The 11,175-nt window shown below is 52.7% G+C and overlaps 3 protein-coding genes across 3 annotated transcripts; 2 read left to right on the top strand and 1 right to left on the bottom strand.

The window, feature by feature from the left end:
• Positions 1-234: 234 nt before the first annotated feature.
• On the top strand, positions 235-2,677 carry COCMIDRAFT_29932 (uncharacterized protein; the record flags this gene model as incomplete). Its single annotated transcript, XM_007694033.1, has 3 exons — positions 235-379; positions 415-791; positions 839-2,677. The coding sequence occupies 3 exons, from the start codon at positions 235-237 to the stop codon at positions 2,675-2,677; spliced, it is 2,361 nt and encodes a 786-aa protein (XP_007692223.1).
• A 3,929-nt stretch (positions 2,678-6,606) lies between these two features.
• On the top strand, positions 6,607-8,945 carry COCMIDRAFT_8999 (uncharacterized protein; the record flags this gene model as incomplete). Its single annotated transcript, XM_007694032.1, has 4 exons — positions 6,607-6,656; positions 6,718-7,467; positions 7,532-7,985; positions 8,250-8,945. The coding sequence occupies 4 exons, from the start codon at positions 6,607-6,609 to the stop codon at positions 8,943-8,945; spliced, it is 1,950 nt and encodes a 649-aa protein (XP_007692222.1).
• Positions 8,946-9,276: 331 nt separating this feature from the next.
• COCMIDRAFT_106622 (uncharacterized protein) lies at positions 9,277-9,477 on the bottom strand (the record flags this gene model as incomplete). The annotated part of the gene is made up of 1 exon (XM_007694031.1): positions 9,277-9,477. The coding sequence occupies one exon, from the start codon at positions 9,475-9,477 to the stop codon at positions 9,277-9,279; it is 201 nt and encodes a 66-aa protein (XP_007692221.1).
• Between the last annotated feature and the right edge of the window lie 1,698 nt (positions 9,478-11,175).

The following is an 11,175-nucleotide window of genomic DNA, read 5'->3' as shown; positions in this document are numbered from 1 at the left end:
CCTCCGCATTTTGACGGCGCGAAGCTTTCCTTCGCTCCCCTTACGCCTCTAACGACGTCACGACAATTTGCTTCCTGTTCATTGCTACATGCGCGCATTGTTAGAGCGACGATCCAGTCTTTTTTTTGTCGTTGAAGCCGCCCACCGTCGGCAGCTTTCGCATCCATCATCACGGCACTACCACACCGTTGGACCCTCTAATCGACCCTTGACTCGACGAATCTTCCTAGCACCATGTCCAATGGACTCTCGGACCCAGGGACGAGTGTCTACTCGTCGGGCTCCATGCATGTCGGAGACGGCACATGGGACTCGCAGCGCAACACATTCTTGCTCCCCAATCTGCAGGGACTGAACTTTGAGACAACGCGCTTGAATGGTACGAATACTATGCTACTAGACATGGCGACGAAGCTAACCTTCTAGGCATGGGCAATCGCTTTCGTAACATGCCTGGTTACAAGGCCCTCATAACCGCCCACGGTGTACTAGCAGTAGTTACATTCTTATTCGTAATCCCTGCTGCCATTTTTATGGCCAGCTTCTACCACCGGAACCCGCGTACTGCCTTGCGATTCCACATCTGGCTGCAGGTCTCCGCGGTACTCCTCTCGACTGCTGCTATCGTCTGTGCCTTCCAAGCTGTGGGTCTTGAGAGGTCTCTAACCAACCCGCATCATGGCATCGGCGTAGGCTTGTACACTCTTGTCGTCGTCCAAGCCTTCGGTGGCTCGGTCATCCACAGACTAGAAAAAGGCAAGGAGAGATACAAAATTCCTCTTACGCTCATGGTATGCATACAACAGACAGTAGCATGACTCATTACTGACACCTGCAGATTCACCAATGGCTAGGACGAACCATTGCACTGCTCGGAATCGCGCAGATTCCACTGGGTCTAACCTTGTACGGATCGCCACTGGTTCTGTTCATACTATTCGCCGTCTGGACGTTTATCCTTGTGATTCTCTACTTTATCTTGTCATACAGGAGCCAGCCAGAATTGGACTTTGACGATCGTAGCACTTATATAACCGATCGCTCGTACAGTACCAGACGCAGTCGCCGAAGCAGGGGTCCAGGTGTGGGAAGGGTTGCAGCAGCAGGAGCAGCGGGAGCAGGTTTAGCTGCATTAGGTTCAGGAAGATCTCGAAGCCGTACTCGCAGCAGACACGGCGGAACAGTCATTAGCTCCCGAAGGGACTCCCGCTCTCGTGTCACCGCTTCTGACTTTACGGAATCTTACCTTAGCGACGAAAAATACGGTGCCGACCGCAACAAAGGAAGTACTTGGAAAGATCGCCTTATCGGAGCTGGAGCTGCCGTGGGGGGCATTTTCGCCGTCAAAAAGCTATTTAACCGTAAAGAAAAGCGTCCTCCAACTGAGACCGGAAGCGATTTCAGTTACAGCCGCGGATTGGGCCCTTCTGAAGTCACCCAGACCGACATTTCAAGGCTAGAAGAAGGACGCGCCCCCGGATCTCCGGCAAACCGTAGAGACGACTGGCGTCGTGTCGAGGAGCGTGATACCCAAGTGTCAGCAATGACTGGAAGCAACCTACGATCGAACCATCGCCAAACGAGAAGTGTAACATCTATAGACTCTTTCGATAGTCGGACCAGCTTCAGTGACGAGACCGACATGAGGCCCAAGGATCGTTCCTACGGCTTGAAGGAGGGAGTCGCTACTCTTGGTGTATTCGGCTTTCTCAAGCACTCTCTGAGCAAACGCAGCAAGAAGAGGGAGGACGAGCATGTGGAAGAAATGAGGGAGCAAGACTTGGAAGAAGAACGTATCGCTCGCATGAACAGCCAACGCCGCAAAAAGTACGGTGCTGATAGCACTCCCCCGCGCAGGGGCGGACGACCTCCATCGACTATACTTTCAGACAGCGATATTACCGGCATCACACCCTCTGTAGCCCGTCCGCCCATGGATTCTACCGTCACGCCATCAGTGAACCCTCATCGACCCCCTCGCGCTGGCGTCTATAGTGTCTTGTCGGATTCTGGATCAGAAGCTTACGACTCCCCTGGAGGCCGTCATCATCAACGACGTCGCACTGCAGGCGACGCAGCTGGTGGAGGCACAGTCATCTCGGCAGCTTCACCATCCAAGCATCGACGCCGAGGCAGTAGAGACGATGTTGCATCTCCCCCTGTATCCGTCAAAGTCAAGATGCACAACGACGGACGTCATGTTACTTTGCGACGACTCAACGAAGAAGAGGCAGCCGCCGAGCGTGAAGCAAGGAAAAAGGATCGTCAACGAAAGAACCGCGCTGGAAGTGTTAGTTCATTGAGCGGTATCGGTGGCGACCGCTGGCGCAGGACTGAAGCCATGGAAGCGGCACAGGCGCAGGAGATGGCCCAACAAGCTGGAATACCTCCCCCACCCCCAATGCCTGGCTCAACACCTCTTCGCATGCCCGAGGCTACCATTCCCCCACCTCCCGCTGGTCCGTCCGGAGCTTATGACCAACCCGGGCCCAGCAATCTTTCTCCACCTCCAATGCCAGGTGCGGTAGATACCGTCCTAAGCAGTCCTCCGGGCACTCAAATTCACGGCACCGAGACGGACCTTAGCAACTACGATACCAACAGGCGTAGACGGAGAGCAGAAAGAGCCCAGGCCAAGCAGGCGAGGCTAGGCGGAAGTCGGGTTGAGTTCTCCTAATTGTTGATTTTTTTTGCATGAAACGAGACGAGAGAAAAAAAAGTAGTCGCTTACGCCAGACACGTATGTATGTGTTCTACCTGCATTGTTTTCCGGCGTCATGATTGTGTATGTATGTATGTAAAGTGAGTGAGAGATGACGTTTGGCATGTTACATGATTGAGCGGTTGTTTTTTTTGACCCTTTGGCGCCATACGTTGCGCACTTGTTCATAGATTGAATTAGTCGGTTGTTTTTTTGTATAAAATACCATTGGTCATGTTGCTGTACAGATGATGCGTCCTTGTTGTTTAGTTCTTGAATTGTGCCTAATGATGTGTAGGTGTTGACAGTGTGGAGTTTTGTCATTTGCTTCGAAAGAGAGTGGGCGTGGGAGTGTCGTCTGGGAGCATAGAAGAAAGAGTAGACTGTGTTGTTTGTTGGTTCAGGCAATGTCGATTAGCATGTTAATGTCCTGATAAGTTTTGGCAAATAATTCTGACACCGCTTGTTCTTGTCAGTATCTGAGGTAGTTTTCTACGTCCAAATCCTCTTCGTATCTTGTTGTAGTGGATGTAAGAGACTGACAGTGAAAGTGCCCTGGCTGACTCTTGTATTGGGTCATTGTTCTGTGTAAGAGGAGAGTAGCTTCGACAGATATGCTGTGTGCCTATAGGTTAGGTTTAATACAGTATATCCTAGTCAAAAAGGAGATACTACAAAATGTGCTTGGTGGGCGGTATTTAGACTTGCGAGGGCTATTTTTATATCATGCATGTGATAATCGTCCTGCCTCGGTTGTATCTATGTCTTTCCCACACCTCAATTTGAGAAATTTGTTAACCTTTTGTTGGCTACCACCCCCTCTTCCATTAATCCTGTCTCCATCATTCGCCTCTGTCACTGCGTTTCTGTTCTTCAAGGCCATACCCCATTCTCTTGTCGATCCTCACAGGGGTATCCAACGTCATCATCCGAACCCTATTTTAATATTCTCGCCAAAGGTAGCCTCGGCATCAAAAGGCGAAGGGTCGGCCCGCCATCTTCGACGATAGAACGTTGAACAGGTAATCACAAAATACGAAGCCGGGGGTAAGACCAAAATAGGAAACAGGTTGATCCACTTGCGACTATCGGTATAGAACCCTATTTGTACAACAATCCATTGAGTAGCCTGCGCCAAGATGAAAACTGTGACATGTTATCCAGAGTCTACAACACAGTCAGTAACCGCGAACATAGCAGAATAACATCGGAGATAAGAAGGTAGTCCCGAAGGCTTCTGGAGCGGTGAAGAAAGAGTGTCTGCAGCAGATCTCTCATACGACTATGACGTAGCCTGGGATGGCTCGGTGGTATTATCGAGTACACATGAAACAGTGTAGAGCCATGTAATTACAGTACACACAAGAAGCCTCTTGGTGTGACAGATTTGTGGCTGATGAGATGGGGGTTTGCGCGGTACACACGCGACAGGCTTGCTAAGCTCAAGACGGCAGACTTTGCGAAGTTTGAGGGTTCGTTTGTGTATGAGAGTTGAACGGCAAAGTACGCTTGTCTTCACGGAACTGTTTCCACAATTGAGGCGGTTGAAAATTGCAGACTAGTTTAATTTACTTCAAAGGAAGGCGTTTTTTTTGGGTGGGGTTGACGTAAAAAAAAAGTCTCTGCTGTAGTCGTGTGTGGCATCTATCGGTGACCGGAATCCAGTCATTGATAGCTGTACGGACAAATAAAAACGGCACACTTGAGAAGCAATTGTCCCAACCGACACAGAGATTAGATACACACCTGCTATCAGTACAGAGAGGGTTCGCCTGAGGCTATAGATTGCCCGACCCCGGGATGACACGAGGATATGAGTAGTCGGTGTAGTGCAAGGCGGCCGATGCATGTCAAGTAGGGAGACGCGGCAATGTCACTGCTATTCATAGGTGACAGCGTATATTTGGGTTCCAACGCTCCCTCCCGTTCATGACTCGCCTGTTGAGCAATGCATACCCTTACAGCACATCAGCCATGTGGTGAAGGGGTTCAAGACGATCATGAGACGATGTTTTGGAATGCTAGCGGCGACGCGGGGCGGTAATGGTTGCATGAAGCGCCAGTGAGCAGAGTAGTCTGGATTGGGCAGCCCAAAAGCAACCCACCGCCCTTGAATTGCAGATAGAGATACTTCAACTGTCAAGAGTGCAGTGTGTAGAGGAGTAACGGGTGACGTTGGGCTCCGCGGAAGAGATGCCAAGCATCACGAATCTTACCACGGGCGCAGCCGCTAGCGAAGCATGAGCGAGGGAGGTACATGTCGCCAGTTCCCCGGATCTACAAAGCCTCAACACCATGACTATACGTACATGCAAATGTACACAACGCGGGCGGTCTTTCAGGACTTCTCGCGCCTTTTGCAAATTCTATTCGCCGTGACGTCTAGCGTAAACGTAACCGGACGGTGGCAGCACTACTTCTGGAGGCGGGTCCAGCCTCTCCCATTCGTGGTCTCGACGGTCCTGTACCAATTTTGATCGCTGCCGGCAGCATCTCGGAAGCTTGACTGTCGCGATCGGATGGTGGAGACCGCAAAAGGCCCTTTAGAGAAGAAGATATAAGTTATCAGGACAGCCCCGCAGCGGCGCGACTGACCTTTTTGGGTCCGCAGTCCCGTATACAGACAGACAGAGAGAAACAATGTTCGAACGACGCCTAGCAACGGAACGCGGCGACCCTATGAGACCTCTCCTCGCCCGGCGGCTGGCTATGCCCATCAAGGATCTTTGCCGGGCTTCTTTACCAAACGAGAGGCGAGGGCTGCTGCGCCTCGGTGGACAGCAGCTCCTCGTCTGATACGTACAATACACAGACGATCGATTCATGGTTGCTCCTGCTACTACGCACTACGTACACGTCCAGCACACTCGAGCGTCTCTCCATGTCAGGTGGTTTTGAGCTACGTCGACTTGTTGGGTTGCATGACGACAACTACGGCAAGTATCGACGGCCCCATGTCGCCACACAAAACCTCGACAATGGAGCAAGCCGTTGTCGGCGTTATCAACCCGTGCCTCTCCCATTGTACGGACGCTGCCCAAGCAGCGTGTGCTGGTTCATCAGTCAGGGAGTGAGGTGGTCAGTTCTAACTTCAGCCTATGTTTCTTGTTAGGCACTTGCGCAGCGTCTGACACTCCACGGCGAAATGAGATTGTGACGTTCCCCTTTGCGCGCGGATGAGCAGGGCGTCTGCTGTGGTGGTAGTGGTGGTGGACCAGGGCAAGCTGCACTGCGCTGCACTACCGACAGGGCGAGGGGACTCAGCACCTTTTTGATACCGCGACTTGAGCCTTCTCGATGTTCGGGAAAAATATCGCAACAACCCAGGACATCCATTACGGGCTACTTGCCCAGCGGGGCAACCTCGGCCAGTTACAGGTCGCCCTAAAATCACACTAACATGAAGCTCCCGTCGCTGGCAGGAACCGACCGTGCCATCGCTGCCGCATGCCCAGCGGTCAGCCCAGGATGTTTCTCCAAGCATGGTCCAGCCAGCAGACCGCCTAAGCCCATGGCTTGTGGCCGTGTGGTAAGCGTTAAACCGGCTTCCGACGCGCTGCCCTGCAGACTCCTTCCCCAGTCCGTGGAACCAGGGACTCAGGCCGCTTCTCCAGGCTAGATCATTGGACTCGCAAGCCTCAAGCCCCATCCCGGCTGGTCCAGTGATGCTAACTAGTTGAGTCTAATATGCACTTTCGACGCTTGGGCTCTTCAATCGTCCAGGTTAACCAGGTGCGAATGAGCGTTCATTCAAGCACAATGACACAAGGAACCTTCTACGGTATCTCCCCGAATGTAGGCGCAACATGTCTGTTGTACTAAAAGGAACCAGCGGATCCGCTCGGCGACTGCATTCCTCATCAAGTAGATGACGAGACGTTCCCACACTAGCTTGTCACTCCCTCATGGCTTCCAATCCTACCTCGACTGCTCCGGTCAAGCGAGCCTGCGATAGGTACGTACCGTCGGTACACTCAACGTCGATGCTCCCACACTCACACTGCCGCCCTCTACAGCTGCCACCGAAGAAAGGTCAAGTGCATCGGAGAAGGCACCGCGCCATGCAAGAATTGCGTTTCTGCTGGCCTTGCATGCACATACAATGCCATCCCGCAAAAGAAAGGTCCCAAGGGCAGCCGCGCCAAAGTCCTCTCTGAACTCCGCGAAACCCAGCGCAACGCTCAGCTCGCTGCTGGTTACCCAACCGATCTCGGCTTTGACGGACGCTCACTGCCCGCCACATTTGCCCGCACCCAAGGGCTGCTACCCCCCGCTCTCGTCGAGAGCTGCATAGAATACTTTTTCAACCATGTCTACCCCTCAGAGCCTGTCCTGCACCGCCAAAGGGCGCAGGAAGCAGCCGTTGGCATGGACCGCTCCACTGAATCGTACTGTATGATTGTTGCACTGTGTGCATACGTCATGATTCAGGCCAACCACAAGCCACCCGTCAGCGTGCTCCCTCGTCCAGAGATGGCTCACATGTCAAATGTCGGTGTTGGTCACATACTCCTAGAGGAATCAGTCCGCGTGCGACAAGGCTACGACCACCGCGAGAACCCCACGCACACGAGCGTGCTTACCTCGTGGTTTTACAGTGGCTGCTACTTTGGACTGGCGCGAGAGAACACAGCCTGGACATATCTCCGGGAAGCCACAACACACGCGCAACTGCTGGGCATGCACGATGAGGAGACGTACAAACACGATCCCTTGGATGTATCCCGAAAGCGCGTCCTCTACTGGCTTTTGTTCATCGCCGAACGGTATGTCCACACGCGCTCTGGACTTTTCTGTCTTTGTTCCCAAATTTTTCTAACGATTTGACAGAACCTACGCTCTACACAAACACCGACCTATCACATTACACCCCACCATACATCCTCCTCAATTAGATGAAGTACCCACGGATCGGCCAATTGCGGTTGGACTGGAACTTATGATCAACATGTTCAAGATTATCGACGACACCTTTATTAACCTGTGGAATCGGGTACACAACACACATGTGAGCGCTGCGTGGATAACGCAGGTGCAAACGCAGCTTTCAGAGGCCGTGCCTGCATATTTCGAATGCAGCGAGGCGCAAGAGGTGCAAATTCGTATCACTCAGCAGTGGCTGAAGTCGCAGACCTGGCAGCTCAGTGTTTGTCAAGGGCTCGTAAGCAGCGTCTCGAATGACGTGCCGCTCACATTCAAGTACCCGATCGAAATCGCCCGCGATCTGCTCACAATCTCACACCAATTCTCGCAGCAATCCATGGAAGTCCACGGCGTCGGCTTGGTAAGTAGATTCATTTTCTTTTGCATGCTTGTTCCTGTCTTGACATTGGAGTTCATCCCCGCTCCAGCCCCTCCGTCTCGTGCAGAGATCCCTGTCATATTGCGATCTTACTAGGGCCGCGCTAGCCAACGTCTATCTCTGACGTCCACGCCCTGACTAGCTTAGCCCCCCCTCGACCTCACCCCCCTGGTCGTCCCTGCACATCCCACCCTTGCAACGTTTTACCCTATCTGTCAGGTCAGTCATTAGCTAACAGGATTGCAGATCGAGAAGTTGTTCGACATAGCCTGTTGTCTGACTGACGTGGTCGCTTGCACATCCTTCTCACCAGACGCGTTTGCCCTTGGACCTCGAGACTACGTATCGCGGTTCTTGACACTCATCTCGACATTGCGCGGAGGACAGTCGCGATATCTTCCTCTCCTACTGGCCAAACTCTCCGAAGTCCTGCCCAATTTACCGCTTCCCCGATCCCTAAACCTCCCCCAGACGGTTCCCGCATCGACGCTCGGCCTTAATGCTACTGGTTCGGGGACCCTTCCCTCCAACGTCGCCGAAGACTTTTCGGCAAGTCCCGCCTCATCTTCGCCCTCGTACCATTCCAACGATCTCATTCGACGGCTGGCCGCTCAAACTGGTGCCCAACTTCCCTTCAACACGACTCAGCAATCCATGATTCCTGCCCCCACCACCCACGTCGGCGATCTGTCGCTGTACGACACCTCACACAACACTTCACATTCAACGAGCACTGCCAACAGAAGCACCTCGACGACACCTGGTCCATACGAAGCGCCCATGTCACAGTCACGGTCGCAAATTGTAGGACACAGCAACATGCAGATTCCCACATCGCATAGCCATATGCAAAACCACCAGATGGGCGTCAATGCAACAGGATACGATCCCAGGTTTTCCATCCAAAACTACCCTGTGGATCCCATGATGTACAAGCAATAGATTTTATGGACGTCCAGAAGCAGAGCATGAAGTCCAACAGAGCATATCTTTTTTTCCTTGTCCCCAGGCCACAGGCCCATGTATATTTGGTAGTAGGGTATAGTTTTGGCCCATTCAATTTTTTGTGTTCAACTTTCCGCACGGAGACCACCCAAAGCAATTTCGAGTGATTGAAGCAACGACAAGAGCACATTTGCAGAAAAAATTGGAACCAAGTTTTGAAAGCGACCTGTCAGAATCCACCAAACGCGTCCGGAACCAGGGTCCAAGACTGAAATCCTACGATTCAGGGCTACCAAGCCACCAAGCTCGCAAGGCCAGCAACGAACGACTATCTCCCGGTAGTCCTTCCGATGTTAAAAAAAACGATGAGACGGGGGGATATCGCACGTGCGTGTTGGATGAGGTCAGGGCTTGGTGTGGAAAGTCGATGCGAGAAGAAAGCAGGCATCACATGGATGAAGCGTCGTACCGCAATGCCTCTTTGACGATGGCGCAGGCAGGGCAATAGTTGCGACAGTACCACATCCATGGCATGGTCAGCCTTCTCGAACACGAAGATTACAAAACCGTAGGCACATTACGTGCTTGGAAATCTTGGGGCCAACATGGTTGATCGTGGCAGCGAGACAGTTGAGGTGGTTACTAGGATCCTGGGGCTTGACATGGCATGGATGGTGGCAGGTCGAGTGCGGCTGTGCTTGTTCCGCGCTCTCCGCAAACATGCATGATGACGGTGATCCCGGTACGTTGTTATTGCGAGTACGAGTTCGGAGGTTGCCGAACAGCGTACAAGGCAACAAATAAGGCAAGAGTGAGAGGAGCAAGAGGGAGGCGGAAGAGACCCGAGGGAATGGGTTTCTAGTATGCGAGAGAGAAGGGGGAGAGGAAAAAAAACCAGAGCGTCCAAGCATACCTAGTCAAATGTACACGCGTTCCAATGTTTTTCGAAAATCCATCACATGTGCATGACGATTGTGAACTGGCGAGACACGAAGGGGATAGTGCAACCACCATGTCCGGCACACTAACGCGCAAGCTAACGCCAAACCCGCTTACCATGCCGCCCAAGTCACGAAACACGTTGTTGATGGCGAATGCCACGTGACGCGCTTCAACATGCAACACCTGGCCTGACTCGCAACCCCCCATTGGGCTTCAACAGGGCTGTCACTGTCCCCCCCTTTGGATACCAATTGCACGGTTCACGTCGAAAGTGTCTCAAGCTTTATCTCTGGGGTCGGCCCGTCTAACGTCGGAGCGTTTTTTTCCTGCCTGCCCTCGCTCGCTCCCCTTCTTTGCTAATTTTTTTTTTTGCAAGATTCGCAAAAGCTTCCTCTGAGGTGATATCACTGACAGGTCAGGGGTGGGGGTGGGCTGGGGAGGGGGGGGCTTGCGTGAGGGGACTAGGGGGCGTAAGGGAAACCCTGGTTCGAGTTTTCCGCACTTTGGAGAGAGTGAGAGAGACGATATGACGAACCCTGGGCCTGGTTCTGGGCATATGGTACTACTACTAAGTACTATGAGGTGGGACGGGTAAGCCTTGCGGAAAGCCCTTTTCGTCTTGGGATCATTCTAGACGTGTGTCGATTGGGTCAGCACAACGGCGACTTCCTTTAGTGTTCTTGGTGGTTACAGGAGGTCGGTGACATGCGCCGGGCCCAGTACTACAAAGTAGACAAATAGAAAGAGAAATGATTAGGTCTGCCATGATCTCGGAAGCACTTGGCATGATGAGATAGACGACGGATCGATCCAATATGGTGTTTTCGCGATGGCAGTTGATGGATAGGGCGGGTTAGGCATGTCAGTTGGGGGGCGGGTGAGCACTATTAGGTTTTAGACAATCTTCCGGTGGGTGTAGGTAAATGGGAAGGAGCAAAAAAAATTAGCACGTTGTTGGTCGTGCCACTTGTCGTATGTTGTTTGTGGTCTCATGGACAACGATCCAAAGTATGTGTGTTAGCGGACGTTGAGGCAGATGGCGGGTACGCACGCACCTGGGCTGAGACAGCCAGCCATCAATGACCAGCCGGTGAAGCATGAGCATTGTCGTCGAGTGGATTGATGAATGGCGGCGGGCTGGCTCCAAGTGACTTGGCCTTGGCTGGCATGGCAAGGCAAGCAGACTAATGCTCGCCAGGGCGGAACAGAGCGCTCCTGGCGCGTGGGCAGCGAGTCTGGTGGGCTCATCTGGTGGCAGTACTTGGAGTGGCGAGTATACTGGCTC

This window comes from Bipolaris oryzae (genome assembly GCF_000523455.1).
Source record: "Bipolaris oryzae ATCC 44560 unplaced genomic scaffold scaffold_194, whole genome shotgun sequence".
In the NCBI taxonomy this organism is placed as follows: domain Eukaryota; kingdom Fungi; phylum Ascomycota; class Dothideomycetes; order Pleosporales; family Pleosporaceae; genus Bipolaris; species Bipolaris oryzae.
This window is presented reverse-complemented; position numbering and strand designations above follow the sequence as displayed.